Source organism: Staurois parvus, unplaced genomic scaffold (assembly GCF_062004578.1).
Source record: "Staurois parvus isolate SC_StPar_1 unplaced genomic scaffold, SC_StPar_1.0 ptg000813l, whole genome shotgun sequence".
Classification (NCBI taxonomy): domain Eukaryota; kingdom Metazoa; phylum Chordata; class Amphibia; order Anura; family Ranidae; genus Staurois; species Staurois parvus.
In genome coordinates, this window is record NW_028318609.1 from 351,488 (window position 1) to 374,735 (window position 23,248).

Here is a 23,248-nt window from a genome sequence, read left to right on the forward strand (position 1 = left end):
CGTCCCAACTGACATGAGTGGAATTACGAGCACGTGGACTCATGGCACACCTGTGCATTCTGTGTGGGCAAAACACAGCATTCACACAAACACCTAAAGTGTCATTAAACCTCTTGGGAGGGTGCGTGTGATCAGCACAGGGCCAATCAGCGCTGTGCAGACAGAGGGTCAGGGGTCCTGCAGCTTCATAGGACAATCGGGAGAATGAAAACTCCTCCTTCAAGCTTTAACCAGTGCTCTGCTGGACACTGATAGAAGTCACAAGACTGCTATATACTGCTGATGAGAAAAGGTATTTAGCAGTTTATATTTACTAAAATAATTGCATTTCCGTGTTCTGTGTACTGTGGGAGATCAGATATAGTGAATGCAGAGTTTAGTAACACTTTAAGTGTGCCTGTGTGAACCTGTGCCCGGATCATGCAACTGTAGCATTTACATATCTCAAAGAGGCAGTACAAACAATTCAAAACAAGCCCTCATTCACATCCGTATCTGTAGCAATTCTGGAGAAATTAGTTTTCAAATTTCACAGCAGAAGCACTGAAATCTTCACATATATTTTGGTATGAGAGCAGATCTTGGTAGCCTGCCAGCCCTCAAATGTAAAAAAATAGTATATGTTTATAAGCTGATAAGTGGTATTTCACAGAGGCACCGACAGCAGTGTTGGGAAAAGTGACGCATTTTATGCTTGGGAGTGACAGGTGTTTACAGCCACCTATACAAATCAGTGACAGGCTGCAGCTGTACGCTGGTATCCACATTTCTGAGTGTTCATTTGCACACAGGGGACAGATGATCATCCCTGGTTACAACCTGTGTCCAGGGGTGCATTTCTGTCCATGTTTGCAAGTAAACACTTGGATGTGCAGTTACCAGTGTAGAGCTGCAGCCTGTCATTGATTTGTAAAGGAAGCTGTCTGGAAACACCTGTCACTCGCAGTAGAAGAAATATGTGTTTTCCTACTGTAAAAGGCTCTCTATAAACATGTGAATGAACCCTTAAAAACCAACTAAAACCCAACTTTAGAGTGTCTGGATTTTTTGAGGATCTTTGAGAATTAATAACTTACATTCAAAGCAGCTACTTAGTTGGGTGAGGGCTTGTTTTAAAGCACTTTAGTGCCAGTGAAATAATTCCAAAATGATTCTTCAATATAATACTCCCAATTTCTAATTCATAATCGGTGTGTGCCTCCAAAAATGCATTATACCTCCAAAATATGAAAATGAAACTGGATAGTGTATTATCCTCAGTATAACAGCGATTAAGTCATATATATACCTGTAGAAAATTGTGCAAACACAAAACCATACAAAAAAAACAACGTGAAATAGTGAAGCACTCCGTGTACACTCCCATATACACACTTCTCTGTGAGCACTCCGTGGACACTTCTATGTGGCTAAATTAAATACTCTTACCCTAATTAAGTGATATAAAGGCCTTCTAAGAGAATACTCCAGTGGGTCATCAATCATCAGCACTATCCCACAGACTTTATATCAGATGCCAAGTTATCCCTTCCTTCCCATCATGCCTTAATATTCCGCAGAGCCATCCACAGGTACTCATTCATAGAAAGAGAAATAGCCATATAGTGTAATATATCAAATCCAACCAGATCCAGGCTTTATTCCATATGCTTACATTAGATAAAACATAAAACCGCATATATTCTCAATTCCCATCCACTTGCAGCTTCCTGGAACGTCAAATAGTGATATAACCTCACTTAAGATGGCCGCTCCGCCACTTCCAGTTACCGTGCAATGCCACATCCCTTGACACTATTTGACGTTCCAGGAAGCTGCAAGTGGATGGGAATTGAGAATATATGCGGTTTTATGTTTTATCTAATGTAAGCATATGGAATAAAGCCTGGATCTGGTTGGATTTGATATACTACACTATATGGCTATTTCTATTTCTATGAATGAGTACCTGTGGATGGCTCTGAGGAATATTAAGGCATGATGGGAAGGAAGGGATAACTTGGCATCTGATATAAAGTCTGTGGGATAGTGCTGATGATTGATGACCTACTGGAGTATTCTCTTAGAAGGCCTTTATATCACTTATTTAGGGTAAGAGTATTTAATTTAGCCACATAGAAGTGTTCCCGGAGTGCTCACACAGAAGTGTGTATATAGAAGTGTACACGGAGTGCTTCACTATTTCACATTTTTTTTTGTGTTATGTGTTTGCACAATTTTCGACAGGTGTGTGTGTATATATATATGTGTGTGTGTGTGTGTGAGTGTGTATATATATATATATATATATATATATATATATATATATGATTTAATAACTATTATATTGAGGATAATACACTATCCAGTTTCATTTTCATTTTTTGGAGGTATTCTGCATTTTTGGAGGCACATGGCGATTATGGATTAGAAATTGGGACTATTATATTGAAGAGTCATTTTGGAATTATTTCACTGACACTAAAAAGGTTTATGATTTATAATTTTGGACTTTCAAGGGTGAAAGTGGGACTTTTGAGTGTCAATAAATAGGGTATTTATTGTATCACAGTTTGTTATTGTTTTGGATACCGATTTTGCATTTATCATATATTGTTTTAAAGCTCCTTTGCGTTCTAAGAATATTCAAATAGTTTAATGTCCATAGTCTGGGCAAAGGTGCACTTCAAAGGAAGGCCAGCTGACATCATGTTCTAAAGGCACTCTGCAGCCAAATCTGAAAAATAAAGTTACATACAGGGAACAAATCTATCTGTGTGGCACTTCAGGAATTGCTATAGTACACAAGCTCCTTTGTGGTGATCTTAGAACATGCCTGAATTTTATGCTGGAACACTTTCTTGCAGCCTTTATACATAAGCAAGGAAAATAGGGAAGCTCATGTTTTGCGCAGTTAAACCTTTAATGATCAAAGTATTAAAATCAACAATGGTTGCATTCAGTACAGTACTACAGCCCTGGCCAAAAGTTTTGAGAATGACACAAATATTAATTTTCACAAAGTCTGCTGCTTCAGTGTTTTTAGATCTTTTTGTCAGATGTTACTGTGGTAAACTGAAATAGAATTACATGCATTTCATAAGTGTCAAAGGCTTTTATTGACAATTACATTAAGTTTGTGCAAAGAGTCAATACTTGCAGTGTTGAGCCTTCTTTTTCAAGACGTGTGCAATTTGCGCTGGCATGCTGGCAATCAACTTCTGGGCCACCTCCTGACTGATGGCAGCCCATTCTTGCACAATCAATGCTTGGACTGTCAGAATTTGTGAGAGGTTTTTTGTTCAACCGCCTCTTGAGGATTGACCACAAGTTCTCAATGGGATTAGGATCTGGGGAGTTTCCTGACATGGACCCAAAATTTTGATGTTTTGTTCCCCAAGCCACTTAGTTATCACTTTTGCCTTATGGCAAGGAGCTCCATCGTGCTGGAAAAGGCATTGTTAATTACCCAACTGTTCTTGGATGGTGTGGAGAAGTTGCTTCTGGAGGATGTTTTTGTACCATTCTTTATTCATGGCTGTGAGTGAGCCCACTTCCTTGGGAATTGGAAAGGGAATTCAGCAAAGAAAATAACTTTCTGCCAGTCCTCAGCAGTCCAATCCCTGTACATTTTGCAGAATATCAGTCTGTCCCTGATGTTTTTCCTGGAGAGAAGTGGCTTCTTTGCTGCCCTTCTTGACACCAGGCCTTCCTCCAAAAGTATTCACCTCACTGTGCATGCAGATGCACTCACACCTGCCTGCTGCCATACTTGAGGAAGCTTTGCACTGGTGGTGCCTCGTTCCTGCAGCCGAATCAACTTTAGGAGACCGTCCTGGCGTTTGCTGGACTTTCTTGGGCACCCTGAAGCCTTCTTCACAACAATTGAACCTCTCTCCTTGAAGTTCTCGATGATCTGATAAATGGTTGATTTAGGTGCAATCTTAGTAGCGGCACCATCCTTGTCTGTGAATCCCTTTTTTTTGCAAAGCAATGATTATTGCATGTGTTTACTTGCAAGTAACCATGGTTAATGGAGGAAGAACAATGATTTTAAATATCACCCTCCTTTTTTAAAGCTTCCAGTCTGTTCTTGTAGCTCAATCAGCATGACAGAGTGATCTCCAGCTTTGTTCGCGTCAACACTGACATTTGTGTTAACAAGACAATCCCTGATATGATGTCAGATGGTCCTTTTGTGACAGGGCTGAAATGCAGTGGATATGTTTTTTTGGGAATAAGTTCATTTTTATGGCAAACAGGGACTTTGCAATTAATCGCAATTCATCTGATCACTCTTCATAATGTTCTGGAGTATATGCAAATTACCATCATAAAAACTGAGGCAGCAGACTTTGTGAAAATTAATATTTTTATCATTCTCAAAACTTTTGGCCACGGTTGTAAATAAACTAAAAATGCTTTGAATGTAGCCCCATTTTGCTGAAGTTGTAGAAATGCTCACATCAGGACCAGTGATGTCCGGTGGTTACTCAGCATGAAGTTTGAATCTGACAGGGTGAAGGAAGGCAGGCAGTTCAGCTCCACACTGGGATTGACTGTACATCACAAACTGCTATCTCAAGACAAGGCTTGAGAAAGGGGGACATGCCCCCGAAACATGTACCCAACAGTAGGAGTGACCTGTGTGAGCCCAGTAATGGCAGTCTCTGATGTTCAGCTGAACCCAGTGTGGAGCTAAATTGCCGTCCTCCCTTCAGTCTGCAGTGAGGCACTGTTCACATCTGGCTTTTTTGGGATCTCAGGCACAATTGCTGCAATTCTGCCTGTAATCTCAAATCACACTGCAATAGTGGCGAAATGCACCATGCATGTTCGAATGCCATTCATTTTCAATGGCACCTAAATGTGGTTTGGTTCTGCCATGATTGTCGCACAAAAAGGAGCAGGAGCTTCTTTTGGGTGATCAGCTTCATGCAGTGCAGTTTGCCGCGATTAAAGTGTGATTTATTGCGCAACAATCACTGCAGAACTGCACCAAGTTTAGGTGCTATTGAAAATTAATTGCACCCGAACACTTGCGGTGCATTTTACTACTATTGCAGTGCAATTTGAGATCGCAGGCAGTATCGCAGTGAGAGTCCAAAACGCCCGCCTGAGAGCTTCAAACTTCATGCAGAACAACCACTGGACAACACTGACCCATATGTGAGAAGTTCTACAACTTCAGCAAATTGGGGCTACACTCAAGGCACTTTTAGTTTAGGAAATATGTCCGTGCAACCATTGTTCATTTTAATACTTTGATCATTGAACGCTTTACTGTGCAAGGTGGGCAGTGCACTTCCCTCTTTTTCTCTTGTATGTTTTTTGCTCAGATTCAGTGCATTCCCTAGCATGGAGTAATCCAGGACAACTGCAGAAGACTTTGCGTCAGTTCTTCCAAAGGCTTGGGACTTCATTATATATCATTTTTTTATCACATTGCTAATGGTCTTGTTTTTATTTGCCATGTAGCACTGGCAGTATTACTTTTTTTTGTTTTGTTTGTTTGTTGTTTGCTTTATACATAAAGTACCTTTTGATGCAGACAAAATAATCACTTGTTTTTTAGGCGTCTTTTTTTTTTAATTGACACTTTGTTGCGCTATAACTTGACCAGCACATCACTTGATGCTTTCAGGCTTGGAACGTCCTTGCTCTTGATGGTAGCAATTGGCAGAGAATCGACCTATTCGACTTTCAGAGGGATATTGAGGTACCTATGTTGTTTTTGATCTTAAACTGTTTATTGGTTAGTTAGCTAGCATTGACTTGCAAATTACTATTGCCTTCTCTCAGTAAGTCCTCCACATGACATCTTTTTTCTTTTTCCAGGGCCGTGTAGTAGAGAATATATCCAAAAGATGTGGTGGGTTTTTGCGCAAACTAAGTTTACGTGGATGCCTGGGTGTGGGAGATAATGCTCTCAGGTCTGATTTTTAATTTTTTTTTTTTACCATCATTTTTACTGTCATCTTAGTTTATTTTCGGTTAACTGAGTTCTGTGTCTTCTGCAGAACCTTTGCTCAGAACTGTAAGAATATTGAAGTTTTAAACCTGAATGGCTGCACCAAAATCACTGACACGTGAGTAGTCTGTCTAGGCAGAGGTGGATAGTGGTGTTCATTATATTGTGCCTTTGTTATGTGCCCTTTTAGGTGTTTAGCTGTTTAGTGTTCTGTCTCTCTTCCCCTGCCTGGAATAGTGCAGTGGTATTCTATACACACAACAGCAGCTGCCTAATTTTCATGGGCATCTCATGTCTAGAGTTTATTCAAATTTTTGTGCTACTTTTCAGTTGCATCAGCCATCTTATGTCGGATTGGTTGACCTTTGTTTGAGATTTAAACTGACAATGTGCAATTAATTTGCACATCGAACAGGGAAGATGAAATCTTAAAGAAGAACTCCGGGATAATGATTAAATTTGCACATTAGCCCTGTATAGTTAGTTAAGTAAAACTTCTTCTAAAGCGATTTAGAATAAAATTGCTCGCTGTGTACAAACCTCACACTTTTAAAATCAATGTCCCCTCTTTACAGAGAATTTTTTCTATCCCTGGGCTCCAGGAGGGAGGGATCTCTGAAGCAGTGACATCACTTCCTATTTGTGCTTGTCAACACGTACTAAGATTACAAATCCCATTATGCCCTGGGATTTAGAGTCTGAATGGGTGTTGGGCTTCTGTGGTATGAATCAGACTCCTGGCTTGTCCATTTAACCACTGTACAGTTGGCGGTTCCTGGAGTTTCAGACTCCCTGTCTGATCCGCCCATTGTACATCATTGTTAAATGTACAAGGCAGCAGGGCTGTCTTAATGCATGGTCACCCCTGGGCAATGCCCAGGGGCCCCAGGTGCATGGGGGCCCCATGATAATCTTGCATTACATCATACTTGCCAACTGTCCCGAATTTGCCGGAATAGTCACGCTTTTTACTAAGCTGTCCCAGGCATCATCCCATAACCTGTACTGTGCCCTCCTGATCCCAAAATTGTGCCCACCTGACCCTCCACGTCCTCTCTACTGTGCTCTTTTGCCTCCTTTGCCCCCCCCTTTCCCAGCCTATGCCCTTTGTGTAGATTAATCTTTGATGTATGGCATGTTTTTTTTATTGATTAAAATACATTTTATTGAAAGTGCTAATACATATATGTTTTATTTCGTCAACTATTTAATTCTTGAGAGTAGGTGCATAAATTGGGACAGGTTGGAGGGACCCCTGTACATGACTTTGCCAAGGGGCCCATGAGGCTATTAAGACAGCCCTGCAAGGCAGGAGTCTGAACTGAATCATGCCATACACATATTCATCACACACTTCCATAGTCCTGCTCACAATGCTGCCCATTCAGACTGTAGTTCTCAGTAAAGCCAGCTCTTGTGGCAGTGGGTTTAAGGCTTCCCCCCTGATCCGCCCACTGTACAGCATAGTTAGAAGGACAAGCCCAGGGGCCTGAATTATTCTATACCAACAGCCCGCCCACATTGCCGCCTATTCAGACTGTAGTTTTCTGTAAAACAAGCTCCTAAATCAGTGGGCTGCGCAGGTAATCTCAGACTCCCAGTCCAGTCCAAGTACAATAGTGGTAACAGGCGCATGTAACCAGGGAAAAGGTGAATAAATAATATGACTGGTAAAAAAAAGTTCAGTATGTAAAAAAAGTCCATTCACTTGGCAGGCTGTGTAGAGAGCAGAAGCCAACTCCAATACCATGTAAAACAGAAGAAGGCACAGCGCCTCTAAGTGTAGACTGTTACAATTTATTAATAAAAACAGATAAACTCCCATTTACAAAGTGTGACAAGGGCTCATATGTGTAATGGGTGGCAGAAGATGTCCGGATGTCGAGCACAGCGCTGGAGCACAGTGGATGCACTGGCAGTGTGGAGCAGAGAAGCTGGCAGGCACCTGTATCCAGGAAAGCCAAGTTGAGGCGCAACGTGGAGCGCAGGCATCTGTGAATGTTGCGGTGTCGTGACGTCACCCAGGGGGATAGCAGAGAAGCTTCCCCCTGGGTGACGTCACGATGCTGCAACATCCATAGACGCTTGCTCTCCACTTGGCTTTCCTGGATAGAGGTGCCTGCCAGCTCCTCTGCTCCACACTGCCAGCGCATCCACTGTGCCTCAGTGCTGTACTTGACATCTAGACCACCCATTACACATACGACACCTTGTCTCACTTTGGAAATGGGAGTTTATCTACCTCGGTTTTTATTAATAAATTGTAACAGTCTACACTTAGAGGCTAGATATGTCTTCTGTTTCCCAGTCCAGTCCGCCCACAGTCTCAATGGGCGCTCACTTTACCGAGAGCTACAGGGGGATAGAGGGAACAGCAGCCACTGGTCTTATGAACAGGACATTAGGAGAACAGAGGGCTTCCCACAGAATAAGGAAGGCTGGATTTCTGAATTCCAAGGGGACTGTGCATTGTGACACACAGAATTTCTTTAAAGGTATGGGAACACCTGTATACATATAGCATAAAATTTCTGCCCGGAGTTCAGCTTTAAGCTAAATCTTGTTTTGCATTTGTTACACAGCCTTTTGTATTTTTTTTTTTTTTTAATTAAACACTAGACTGTAACAAGCAGTCTAAATCTGGCCATAAATGGATCAAAAATCGGCCAGTTCACCAAGGACAGGCCTAATTTCGATCCAATCCCTGTTCCCTCTTGAGAGAAGTTGATCTAATGATTGGCTTCTCTCGAACAGGAATGTTGGAAATTTTTCATTTGATCAGTGCATGCAGTCAGTCTGCTGCAGCGCTGTTCAGTGTTCTCTGACAGCGGAGAAGTCTCCACTGTCAGAATGCAATACAATAGCACAGCGGAGAGGATTCCTCCATCCACCTTGCTTGTGTGGATGTGAGAATACATTTGTTTTTTTGATCTGCTAGCGGGCTGATAAAAAAACCCCATAAAAACAAAAAAAACAAATGGATTCTCCCATCCACACAAGCAAGGTGGATGGAGCAATCCTCCCCGCTGTGCTATTGTATTGTATTCTGACAATGGAGACTGCTCCACTGTCCATCTATGCCAAACTTTAGCAGTGCTTATTCAAAACAGACCCAGAACGATAACACACGCAGAAATATAATCCACCGGCCCGCATTAAGGGAATAATCTAAACAAAAAGTAGATATATTAAAACATGAAAAACCAGCATATATGGACCTTAAGGCTAGGTTCACGTTGATGCGGCTCCGCAAGCCATGTTTTGCGCAGGCATAGCAACCAGTTAATTTGAATGGGCTACCATGTCTCCTGAAATGCAGGGAAAAGGTCCCTGCACCATTTCTGGAATTGCAGCCCGCACGGGAACTGCAAGTGCAGTGTGTTCCCAGTGCAGGAGCAATTTCTAGTTCATGCGACCTGCCACACGTCTCTTTCATTTTTCTGCGTGAGTGACTGTGGCTACGGGAACAGGTGCAGACCTGCAGCAGGAACCCTCCACACAGATGTGTTCCTAGCCAAAGGGTAAAGTCCATTATGACATTAAGTGGGGCAGCCCATGCTCTTTCTATGTCCTGCTGTCTGAGGGAGCAAGGGATGCTCAAACACTAAATTTAAAAAAAAAATGCGCATTATGCACTAACGTAGTGTAGAACTTCAATATTTATTGGGCTAACCTGAAACCAAAATTTGCACCCATAAACCAATCAGGAGGAACGTGTATACCACTAGCCAGGACGGGTGTGTTTGGAGTGTTCTCTGGATTCTGATACACACGTTTCTCCTGCTGTATATAAATGGCTCTCTTCCACTGATCAAATAATAGAATAATAGAGAGTCCAAACTTTGTATATCTGGCTATATCTGTTCCCAGTGTCTAATGTATAGAAGAAAAAAAAAATGACTTGGGCTTTGTTATGGGGCATGCCACATTGTGAGCCATTACATGTCTGTCATCCTTACAGAACCTCGTCTAGCCTCAGTAAATTTTGTTGTAAACTCAGACATTTGGACTTGGCATCATGCACCTCCATTACTAACTTATCCCTAAAGGCTCTCAGGTGAGATTTGCTATCATGTTTCTGTATCATGTTTCAGTATCATGGAATTAAATTGTTGTGTATGTTATTATATGAGTAGGCTGCTTGGGGCCAGATACAGCAAAAAAGCAAAAAAAAAAAACCCCTAAAAAACTATTTGTTACCAGAACATCTGGCTAGACTGGAGTATGATGTTTCAGATTGCACATCATTTGTTTCATGTTGACAGGATACTGGTTAAAGGGTCCCAGTGACAAAATATTTCCTGAAAGTTGCAATAATTTGGGGATTCATTTAGCAGCACACCGTATGTAACTATGTAACATGTTGGAGAGATGTATGTTTTCTTTCTTTATTTTGCTTATGCATACTCTTTCCACATTTTAAAGTGGAACTATACTTACCCTTTCTCCAGCGATGCGGCATCACAGAGCTCCCCGCCTGGTCGCTGACACGCTTGTCATTGGTCGGGCAGGGATGATGTCACTTCTGCACGTGCACAGGAAGTCAATCAGATTCGGCATTGCCAAATTTGCACAGTGAGCTGCCCATGCACAGCTCATTGTGCAGGGGTGGACAGAAAGGTAAGTAACTTTATGCAGAAGAGACATGTCTCTGCATTAAAGATTCCTGCCTATTCGCCCATTGTAATTTTTTTTTTAGCTAAAGTTCCACTTTAAGACCAGGCCTATTCTGATACTTCTCACATACATGTAAAAATCAGTATTTATTGGCTAGAAAATTACTTAGAAACCCCAAACACAATACATTTTTTTTAAATCTAGGCCCTAGAGCAGGGGCGTCAAACTGGCGGCCTTCCAGCTGTTGTGAAACTACAAGTCCCATCATGCCTCTGCATTGGGAGTCATGCTTGTAACAGTCAGCCTTGCAATGCCTCATGGGACTTGTAGTTTGGCAAGTCCCTTTAGTAGTAGTTTGGCCAACAGTTTGACACCCCTGCGCTAGAAAATAAAATGGTGGGTTTTGCCATTTTTTTTTTTTTTATGTCACGTGGTATTTGCGCAGCGATTTTTCAAATGCAAATTTTTGGGAAAAAATACACTTTAATGAATTTTAGTGCAAAAAAACACGAAATAATTTCCAATTTTTTGCTGTAAAATATAAAAGATGTTACATTGAGTAAAAAGGATACCCAGCATGTCACGCTTTAAAATTGTGCATGCACATGGTGTGGCGACAAACTACATCCATAGGCGATGTTTTAAAGCTTTTAGAGGTTATCATTTTAGCGTTACACAGGAGGTCTGATGCTAGAATTATTGCTCTCGATCTGACGTTCGTGGTGATATCTCACATGTATGCTGTGATTGCAGGTTTGGGACCAACACGTGCATTAGCCTTTGCGCAAGCACGAAGGTTGGAGCACTTTAAATTGTTTTTATTTTTATCTTTCCCTTTTTTAAATTTTTTTATGTTTTAAATCCACTTTATTGCTATTCCAATGGATCCTTGTGATAGCATGGGCAGATACAGGTACTCGTTACTGAGAGATCTAGGGTCTATTAGACCCCAGATCTCTCCTCTTCCTTTTAAAAGCATTGGAGTAAACCAAGTTCGGTTTGATCTGATGCTTTTCCAAGCCAGTAACGGCTTGTTTACATCAGGCGAAACCAGAAGTGACGAAATACTCTTTGCTTCCGGTTTCTTAGACCATTGATACAATTGGGGATCATCTCTACGGTCAGTTGGCAGAACCACCAGCTGCAGTCTTGTGCTCCCCAGTGGGACAGGAGAGGCCAGAAAGGTGGCTGGGGGGATGATGGGGCTGCCTGTAAAAGTGATCCAGCAGCTAGTTAGCCTCTAAGATCACTTTTACAAAAGCAGTCCATGGCCGGTATAAAACAATACTGCGATGAGGCCTGTAGCTGCAGGTATCACCCTGGTATAACTGCTCAAAGTTCCGTGACATACTGATACATTTCTGGGGCTGAAGTGGTTAAGGAGGTACTTAAAAGTGTATGCATGGCCAAGATATATAGGTGAAATAAAAAAAGAAAACCTCTTCACTACACATCTCCAATAAATGAACTTTTCCCCATGTTTTGTCTTTTTAAAACCATAAAAGTACAAAAAATTACTTGGTGATTCTTTTAAAAATGCAGTGAGCTCCTAACCTTTTGTGCTTTCTGCCTGTGCTGCCCTGAAATCCCAGCTAGTGTCCTTGCCCAATTCACTTTTGTGTCCTACCACGCTCCTCACATGTTATAAAAATTTAGAGTGTGGGGTTCTCTAGTTTTAACCCACTTCCTGTTCCAGGGTGACAACGCTGCTCCTCCATGGACACAGTACAGTGAGTGTTGTCACCTCATGACAGGACATGTGCTACTGGTAGGCTCACCAGCTGAAAATAAAGAAGGAACCCATGCAGAAGAAAAATATATTTGAAATATATTTTAAAAATATTCTTCCCAAATATATTGCCATATATTTGAAGTAATATATATATATATATATATATATATATATATATATATACACGTTTTTATTACAAAATATATAACTATTTTAAAAAATCAATTTCAAATGTAGTGTATGTCTTTAAAAATACAAATCTACATTTTTGGAATGCATTTACAAATATACCGTATTTCGTGCTCCATAAGGCGCACCTGACCATAAGACGCACCTAGGTTTTAGAGGCGGAAAACAAGAAAAAAAATATTCTGAACCAATGGACTGCAGACATAGTACAGGAAATGACCAGAGACTGCGGACACAGTACAGGAGATGACCAAAGACTGCGGACACGGTACGGGAGATGACCAGGGACTGCGGACACGGTACAGGAGATGACCAGAGACTGCGGACACGGTACAGGAGATGACCAGAGACTGCGGACACGGTACAGGAGATGACCAGAGACTGCGGACACGGTACAGGAGATGACCAGAGACTGCGGACATGGTACAGGAGATGACCAGAGACTGCGGACACGGTACAGGAGATGACCAGAGACTGCGGACACGGTACAGGAGATGACCAGAGACTGCGGACACGGTACAGGAGATGACCAGAGAATGCGGACATGGTACAGGAGATGACCAGAGACTGCGGACACAGTACTGGAGATGACCAGAGACTGCAGACAGTACAGGGGATGACCAGAGACTGCGGACACAGTACAGGAGATGATCAGAGACTGCGAACACAGTACAGGGAATGACCAGAGACTGCGGACACAGTACAGGGAATGACCAGAGACTGCGGACACAGTACAGGGAATGACCAGAGACTGCGGACACAGTATAGGGAATGACCAGAGACTGCGGACACAGTATAGGGAATGACCAGAGACTGCGGACACAGTATAGGGAATGACCAGAGACTGCGGACACAGTACAGGGAATGACCAGAGACTGCGGACATAGTACAGGGAAAATACCAAGGACATAGTACAGATGACCAGAGGCTGCAGACAGTGCAGGGGATGACCAGAGACTGCGAACATAGTACAGGGAATGACCAGAGACTGCGGACATAGTACAGGGAAAATACCAGGGACATAGTACAGATAACCAGAGACTGCGGACCTTTGGGGAGGGAGGGGGAGCGGGTACCTGAATTTGACAGGTACCCGCTCCCACTTCCGTGGAGTTGTCCTTCCCTCTTCTTCCCACGCTGGCTTCTGTGACAGCCGGGTGCCCACTGCGTATGCGCGAGAAGCGCTGCGCTTTGTGAATGGCCCGGCGCCTTCTGTGACCTGTCGTGTCCCAGAAGACACCGGACCATTCACAAAGCGCAGCGCTTCGCGCGCATGCACAGTGGGCACCCGGCTGTCACAGAAGCCGATGCGGGAAGACTGTACAGCGCTGGAGTGAGGAACAGGTAAGGTCCTGCAGGAGAGAAGAGCTGAGCGGCTGGCCCGATATTCTGACGTGGTGGCGGCAAAAATACCGGACCAGCCGCTTTATATTCGCTCCATAAGACGCACTGACATTTTCCCCCCTTTTTTGGGGGGAAAAAAGTGCGTCTTATGGAGGGAAAAATACGGTATGTTAAAATGACTTTTTTATTTGTTAAAAAAACATTCAGTATATTTGAAATGTATTTTTAAAAATATTTGTCATATTTCGTGTGTGTGTGTCTCTATATATATATATATATATATATATATATATATATATATATATATATATATATATATATATATATATATATATATATATATTAAATATGGCCCAAATTGTAGTATTTCAAATATATGGCAATATATCCATATATTTGAGAAGAATGTTTTTAAAATATATTTCAAATATAATATTTCTTCCATGTGGGAAAAAACAGGGAGAAAAATAAGAAAACAAATGCAGCAACCACATATGAGGACAGGTTATCTTCAGCAAATTAAAAATGTGCTCAACACTTTAAAGCCTTGTTTACATGGGTGTTAAGGGAGAGGTAAAAACAGGTGGTTTAGCCACAGTTTTAACTCCCCACCTCAAAAAAATAACATGCAGGCAGAGGGGCTTTTACACGTCTCAGCCATGATGCTTTGTGGTCACAGCTAATTTAACTTGGCTTGTTAGGTTTAACAGACAGCACTTTCTGTCAAACTTTCCCATTGAAGTCAATGAAACCACAAAGTGAACATGAGCCAAATGCTTGGCTCGCAGTACTTTCATTTAAATATCCGAGTTGGGCAGGAAAAATGTTTTATTTAAATGGAATTCAGGAGGTGGCATAATTTTTTCCTGAATGCCTGGAAACTGCTGCTCTACTACCCTCTGAATCCACTGATCCACTGCCGATCACTTTTTAGAGGGGCAGTAGAGACTGCCATCCATCTAAAAGAGGCGTAACACTGTTAAAGCTGGCCCTCTTTCTTTTCTTTTTACTTTACAATTCGCTTTATCACCCTTTTTTTCTTGAAATCGCAAAAAGGTGGTGAATGGTTGTCTTGTGCCTTCCTTTGCTGTTTTTGTAGACTGAGGGCCAGAGACACTCTCCAATGCTCTTGGTATGCACAAGTAATAGGTTTATGGAAGGGATCAAGCTGGGATTATGGACCCCAATTATGTCACTTTGAGGCCGCATTCACACTTTGCAATTCTAAATCGCACTGCAATAATGGCAAAACGCATCGCGCTATGTTTGAATGTTGAAGGTCTCAGGAACGGTGTCTGTGTCCCCGCTGAGAAGGCTGCGGTGGGCACTGAAGGAGACTGGAGATGGTGGAGCCGGCCAGCATGTGTGTCTCTGGCTGGAAGAATGGTGGACGCCAACATTGTGCTCCATGGTGTGCTCCACTGTTCTTCCAGCCAGAGACAAACATGCCGGATGGCTCCACCATCTCCAGTCTCCTTCAGCGCCTGGCGCTGTCTTCCCAGCGGGGACACAGACCCTGTTCCTGAGACCTTGTTCACCAGTCCTTTTTACCATGTTCGCTATGTGAGTGCCTTTTTATCCCTTGCTAATAAATGTCTGTTACTACTGCACTTAGAGGCGCTTTTCTCTTATCTTGTCTTAGAACCCTTTTGTGTGAAAGGAACCTTAAGACAAGATAATAGAAAAGCGCCTTTAAGTGCAGTAGTAATGGACGTTTTATTAGCATACGGATCAAAAGGCACTCACACAGTGAACATGGTAAAAAGGGCTCGTCTGGTGAACAAGGTCTGAAGAATGGTGTTTGTGTCCCCGCTAGGAAGACTGCGCCAGGCGCTGAAGGAAACTGGAGATGGTGGAGCTGGCCAGCATGTGTGTCTCTGGCTGGAAGAACGGTGGAGCGCACCATTGGCGTCCACCGTTCTTCCAGCCAGAGACGCATGCTGGCTAGCACCACCATCTCCAGTTCCCTTCAGTTCCCGTCGGGGACACAGACACCGTTCCTGAGACCTTGTTCACCAGACGAGCCCTTTTTATGTTCACTATGTGAATGCCTTTTTATCGGTATGCTAATAAATGTCCATTACTACTGCACTTTGAGGGGTTCTTTTATCTTGTCTTAGAACCCTTTGTGTGAAAGGAACCTTAAGACAAGATAAGAGAAAAGCGCCTCTAAGTGCAGTAGTAATGGACATTTATTAGCATACGGATTAAAAGGCACTCACACAGTGAACATGGTAAAAAGGGCTCGTCTGGTGAACAAGGTCTCAGGAACGGTATCTGCGGTGGGCACTGAAGGAGACTGGAGATGGTGGAGCCGGCCAGCATGTGTGTCTCCGGCTGGAAGAACGATGGACGCCAACGCTGCGCTCCATGGTGCGCTCCACCGTTCTTCCAGCCGGAGACACACATGCTGGCCGGCTCCACCATCTCCAGTTTCCTTCAGTGCCCGGCGCGACCTTCCCGGTGGGGACACAGACCCCGTTCCTGAGACCTTCTTCACCAGACGAGCCCTTTTTACCATGTTCATTGTGTGCGCTTTTCTCTTACCTTGTCTTAGAACCCTTTGTGTGAAAGGAACATCATCAGGTCCGCCTGTCAGATTTTCAGGAAGGCTTGATCAGATGGTTCATTTGCCTCTGTGGACCAGCGGGTGTCCATATACACCCACCTACCTCCAATCCAATCTGGTTCGCTAAAAAAAAAAAATGAAAGAGATCTATCCCCCTTTATCTAGGCGGATTGAATCAGAAGGCAGTCGGTGTAAATGGACAGTGGAGTCCGTTTATACCCAGCAGCCCATAGAGCAGACCATGCTGTGTCCGTATCCACTCTGCATAAACTGAGCAGACACAGACCTGTCATCCGCCCGCTCTGATCTGATCAGCAGGGGATCAGCGGAGTCTGCCTGGTGTGGAATGGGTCGAAGTACTTCGCTGGTTTGAATCACTGACATGGAACAGGTACACAGATCAAGGTGTTCTACATTTCCCGGCTGCACGTGATTCACATTTCTCTTATGGTGGGTTTACTTAAAAATAATACATCTGTTAGCACTTGTGAATTAAATGATTGGAGTTGAGCCAGTCATAATTACATTGTTGGACCCAGACCTTGTTTTTACTAAGTGCCTTTCAAGCAATAGCCCAAATGTGTGTGTTTCTGGTAAATGGAAGGGTTTCTAATCAACATCCCTTCTCTGTGCATGACAGTGAGGGCTGCCCCCTCCTGGAGCAACTGAACATCTCATGGTGTGATCAGATCAGCAAGGATGGGATCCAGGCTCTGGTAAAGGGCTGCGGGGGGCTGCGGTGCCTGTCCCTCAAGGGCTGCACTCAGGTATGCCAAATTTCTTGTACCCTGCAATTGATTCAAGACTAACAGAAATGAGTGTGAATTGCATAACTAACCAATGTATAAGTGGATGTCTATTCTTATCTCACATGTTTACCATTTTATGGTGCACACTGCTGCAGCCTCATTGTCGCATGACTTCAGAGTCAACGGGACTCCTGCGTTGCATTGAAGTTGCATCAAAGTAGTGCAGGAACCTTTTTCTGAAGTTGCTGTGACTTGAGGCGCAGTGATTGGATAATCTAATAAATAAATGTATTTTGACTAGTCATACAACTTTGTGTCACAAGCCGAATGACAAATTGCAGCAGTGTGAACCAGGGCTAAGGCTGAACTGTAGAAATCTAGAGCAGGGGTCTCCAAACTTTGGAAATAAAGGGCCAGTTTAGTGCCCTTCAAACTTCAGGGGGGCCAGACTTTGGCCAGTGGGAGTAAAAAAAAAATGCCTTGTATCAACTTAAAACAAATTGCCACAACCTGGGAGTAAACCATGACATAGACCTTTTGTTCAGTGGGAGGAATAGTGCCTCATCATTGGTGTCAGTGAGAGGCATAGTGCCCCATCATTAGTGTCAGTGGGAAGAATAGTGCCCCATAACTGGTGTCAGTGGGAGGAATAGTGCCCCATCATTGGTGTCCGTGTGAGGAATAGTGCCCCATCATTGGTGGCAGTGGGAAGAATGGTGCTCCATCATTGGTATTGGTGGGAGGAATGATGCCCCATTGTTGGTGTCAGTGAGAGGAATAGTGCAGCATCATTGGTACTGGTGGGAGGAATAATGCCCCATCATTGGTTGCAGTGGGAGTAATGGTGCCCCATCATTGGTTGCAGTGGGAGAAATGGTGCCCCATCATTAGTGTCAGTGGGAGAAATGGTGCCCCATCATTGGTATTGGTGGGATCAATGATGCCCCATTGTTGGTACTGGTGGGAGGAATGGTGCCCTATCATTGATGTCAGTGGGAGGAATGGTGCCCCATCATTTGTGTCAGTGGGAGGATTGGTGCCCCATCATTGGTGTCAATGGGAGGAATGGTGCCCCATCATTGGTGTCAGTGGGAGGAATGGTGCCCCATCATTGGTGTCAGTGGGAGGAATGGTGCCCCATCATTGGTATTGGTGGGAGGAATGATGCCCCAGTGTTGGTGTCAGTGGGTGGAATGGTGCCCCATTGTTGGTGTCAGTTGAAGGAATAGTTCCCAATCTCTGGTGTCAGTGGGAGGAGTAGCACCCGTCTTTGGTGTCAGTGGAAGGAATAGTGCCTAGTATCAATGGAAAGAATAGTGTCCCAAGGGCCAGATAAAGGCAAGCAAAGGGCCACATCCAGCCCGCAGGCCGCAGTTTGAAGACCCCTGATCTAGAAGGTAGCAGAGCTTTATGTTTTTGTTTTTTAAAAAAATGTCATCCGTGTTAAGACTGAACATGGTGCAAATAAACTTTTTTTTTTTTTTTTTTTCCTTAAATCTCTAAATGTGCACCAAATTCCACTGCATACCTGGATCATGCTTTGTATATTTAGTGTTGACCTTCTCATTGTGCTGCACATAGCTTGTGCAATAAGCAGAGTTGTTGGAGGGACTCAGCAGGTCTTCCTCTATAGGCTAAACTACAGCTGGGTGGATGCATGACCCGTCACCCTGTCCAATGAAAGAAAGCAGCTGTAACTGATCCTTATTACGGGACGTTCTTGCACAGACGCAAAATGCAGGAGTTGTCCATGCTGGAGTACAGCAGATATCTGGAAGAAATACAAAAATGACCTCAAGATTCAAGTTGGAATGCACATGCCTTTTGTATTTAGACAATATCTGTTTAGCCCCAAGTTCAGCTTTATTTCCTTACATTTTATTGGTTTTAAATTCTGTTTAAGTATTGGTTTCTCCCAAGCTCTTTGGCAATGGAGTGGTAATATGAGCATGGGCCTGGGTTAGAAGGCTACCCATGGTTTTTGAAGGACAATGTTGATATGTGGATAAGAGTGAGGCATTGTTGTGGCTACAGCCTCACAGGGTCTTCTGAAACCGATATTCACCTGCTACTCTACATAGGTCGACAATGGCAGAAACTGCACGCTTTGTCTTGGTATTTCAAATACCAAGCCTTGGAGTTCAAAGGTAAACAACATTCACAACATTATTGGACATCAGAATTATGAATATGATTTTATTGGGTTGGCTACAGACCAGCTTTAAAGGATAAGGTCACCTTTTGACCAAAAAATAATAAATGCACATTTTTTTGCAGGTATAAAAATGTGTGTGTATTAGCCTATAAAGCATTGCACCTGGGATTAGCAGATCGCTGGTCCCATGCAGGTCTCCTGCAGACTTGTCAGTATATCTGCTTGCTGTACGGGATGTACGGGCAAGCAGATATTCTGACAGGAAGATTCACTGAATTACCACAGCGTTCCACAGCACCGTGGTAGAGTTATTATTGTTATACAAGATTTATATAGCACCAACAGTTTGTTCAGTGCTTTACAATATAGCGGGAGACAATACAGCAACAATACAGTTCAATACAAGAGTGTTAGGAGGGCCCTGCTCCTGAGAGCTTACAATCTAAGCTGGTAGTACAAAAGGTATTAACTGTGGGGGATGGACTGGTAGGAGGAATAGAAGATTCTGTTATTAGCTGAGGGCAGGATAGGCTTCCCTGAAGAGAGAGGTTTACAGAGATCGGCTAAAAGTGAGCAGAGTAGGCAATAGTCTGATAAATTGGGGTAAAGAGTTTGAGTATGGGGGAAGCTCTGGGGAAGTCCTGGAGACAAGCATAGGAGGAGGAGACAAGGGAGCTAGAGAGCAGGAGGTCGTGCAAGTTCGTTGAGAACTACAAGCCAACAGCTGCTAAGGCTGCTGGGACTTGTAGTTCATTCACAGAACACTGAATGAATGACGCAACCGTGTGGGTGGAGCGGCCGAACTGTTTTTAAAAAGTGACAGCTAGTATGGGGAACTTCTCCCTGTACTGTAAACAAAACAGTTCTCTCCCCCTGATTGCCCACCGCAGTCCTGCTATAAGTCGCTGATCGTCGCCATTACTAGTAAAAATTAAAAAAATAAAAAGCCCAGTATATATACCACCATTTGTAAACACTATAACTTTCACTTAAACCAATTAATTTACACGTATTGGAAATTTTTTTTATTATTATTATTATTATACAGGATTTATATAGCGCCAACAGTTCGCTCAGCGCTTTACTATATAAAGGGAGACAATACAGCAACACTACAGTTCAATACAAGAGGGAAAGGAGGGCCTGATCCTGGGAGCTTGCAATCTAAGAGCAAAGACCTGTAGCAGAATTCATTTTGGCCTAAATTTATGATGAAATTTGATTTTTAAAATCTTTTACTGGACATGTTTAATAGCAAAAAGTCAACAATATAGTTTTTTTTTTTTAAATTGTCGGTCTTTTATTTTTTTTTTAATAGCGCAAAAAATAAAATAGCACCGAAAGAAAGCTCAATTCGGGGGGGAAAAAAAGGATGTAATTTTTATTTTGGGTGCAGCATTTCATGACCATATAATTTTCAGTTAAGTAATGCAGTGCTGTAACACAGAAAATGGCCTGGTCAGGAAGGGGGGTAAATCCTCTGGAGGGGAAGTGGTTAAAGTTATATTAAAGGCTCAAGTTTTTTAATTAAAAAAATCATGTCATACCTACTCTCTGCAATGGTTTTGCGCAGAGCAGCCTTGATCTTCCTCTTCTCAGGTCTGGTGCTCCTGGCCTTCTCCCCTCCCTGCTGAGTGCCCCCAGAGCAAGTGGCACTTGTGTATGCTCACTCCCATGCCCTGCTTTGTATGTCTATAAGACACACAATGCGTGGCTCAGCCCTAACCCCACTCACGTCTCACTGGCTGTGAATGACAGAAGTGGGAGCCAATGAGGAGAGACACCTGGGAGAGTCGAGGCTCTTGTGCCGAGCGCTGGATTGAGATTGGGCTCAGGTAAGTACTGGGAAAGCTGTGGGGGCTGCACACAGAAGGTTTTTCATCTTCATCCATAGAATACATGAAGGTAAAAAAACCTTCAGCCCTTACAGCCACCTTAAGCCCAAAAACACATTTCGGGAATGTTTAACGTCACTGTGAGATTTTTATTTCTGTCCTTGTGCCTGCTTTTCAATGAGTCAGACATTTCATAGACTTGCCTAAACCTAGCCTCTGATTTTGCAGGTGTGAGTTCAGGCAGTCAGCATGGTGGCAACCTCCAGACTTTGGGTCCCACGCAGGAAAAAGCAGCAGTCTACCTTTCTTTTGCTCCTCCACTACTTCTTTAGCCTGCAGGAGTTCAAAGCAAAGTGATTTGTTTAGCTTGTTCAATAGCTTCACAATTTTATCCAAAGCAAATAAAAAATAGTTTTGGCTGTAGTTCTACTTTCATCAAGACTGGGAGATGTGCTACAATCTGTAAATGTGAACTTTAGGCAAATTTAAACACATTAATGCAGCTCTGTAATATATTAAAGTGTTACTAAACCCACAACAGTAAAATCAGTCTGTACATGCAGTAAAGCATGCTTATTATATTCATTGTGGAACCTAAGGGGTTAATCCTCTACACTGTGTAAAAACACAGTTTGATCCTGTCTTCTCTGATCCTCCCCTTCTTCCAGTGCCCCCCTCTTATCTCCTGATAAGACATATGGTGTTGAGTCACTCTGCACATGCTCAGTTTGGTGTGTATTGCTAGAGAGGGTTTTTTTCTTGGGAGAGTGCATGTGATCAGCCCAGGACCAATCAGCACTGTCCAGACAGGTCAATGGTTCTGTATCCTCCTAGAGCAAAATGAAAACTCCTACAAGCTTTAACCAGTGCTTTGCTGGACACTGATAGATTGTTCTAAATGCTGATGAGAAAAGTTATTTAGCAATTTATATTTAATAAAATAACTGCACTTCCTTGTTGTGTGTACTGTGGCAGATGAGATATAGTGAATGCAGGGTCCTGGGTTTAGTAACACTTTACTTATATTTAAATACACATTTAATTTAACATTTAAGTACCTGATTTTGGCCTGGCATCAGCCTCTTGCAGTTCCTGTAAAGAAGTGCTGGAGTGTGAGAGGAAGAAGCAGCACAAGTAGCCTGTCAGTTCAGGTGCTGCCAAGAAGCATGCTGATAAGAGGAGAAAGCAAAGTGATGAGCTCTTTACTGTGCTGCTTCTCTTTTCATTGTCTAGTCATAGGTTGGGGGCAGGTCCAGATCATCTCATGGATAGCCTCAACGTCTAGCAATCTCTGCGATCCACAACTGAGGATTGCCTCAGATGTCACTGCCTGGATCAAGGGGAATGGGCCCTTCAACCTAACATCTTCATCTTGAAATGTCAGAGATGGGGGCCCTGAACTTGAATAACTTGGCCTCCAGATTCAACAAGTTACCTCTGTAAGAGACCAGAACCAAGGATCTGCTGGCATAGCGTGATAATCCCTGGTCTCGCTTTAGGCCTTCCCTCAATGCAAATTCTACCTCATCTGCACTACAAAATAGAATAAGAGAAGAAGCCGGTGATTCTCACTGCACCAAACTGGCCCAGAAGAACCTGGTACACAGACATACTCTGACTACTAGAAGACCACCCCTGGCTTCTCCCCAGCAAGCCAGACCTGCTGTCTCAGGCTCCTCTGTTCCATCCTGCTCTGTTACTAGTTTTAACAGCTTTACCTACTACTGCTCTTTATGAAGTCAGTCTAAATGAAATGCGTTGGGAGGGTCTTGATTTCATGACATCACTATGCATGTGATGCCCCCCTTTTTTCAAAAACCCCTGATTTCGTTTCCCCTTGTAAAAACCTTTTAGTCAAGGTTTATCTCTGTGCAGGCCGTGGGACCTTAACTTGGTTCCTTCTGCACACCACCACCCCTCCCATCCATTCCATTCATGGATTCATCTGCATTGTTTGCTACAAAACAAAGGACTCATGAAGTGGGGTTAGGTTATAGGGGGGCGCCCAGGGGTTGTCAATAAAAGTTTTGCCAGTGCTCAATCTTCTGAAGGTACCAGTTTGTAACCCAGTGTCTATGAATACGCAGCTTGTACTCTAGGATTTACAA

General features: G+C 43.1%; 1 protein-coding gene across 2 annotated transcripts in view; it reads left to right on the forward strand.

The window, feature by feature from the left end:
* FBXL20 (F-box and leucine rich repeat protein 20) overlaps window positions 1–23,248 on the forward strand; it is a 110,376-nt gene that overhangs the window by 46,972 nt on the left and 40,156 nt on the right. For both annotated transcript variants that reach the window (XM_089654871.1, XM_089654872.1), the window contains exons 4-8: window positions 5,624–5,698; window positions 5,818–5,912; window positions 6,000–6,068; window positions 9,912–10,007; window positions 17,042–17,168. In XM_089654871.1, the coding sequence (XP_089510997.1) occupies window positions 5,624–5,698; window positions 5,818–5,912; window positions 6,000–6,068; window positions 9,912–10,007; window positions 17,042–17,168 (462 nt within the window). The remainder of the gene's footprint in view (window positions 1–5,623; window positions 5,699–5,817; window positions 5,913–5,999; window positions 6,069–9,911; window positions 10,008–17,041; window positions 17,169–23,248) is intronic.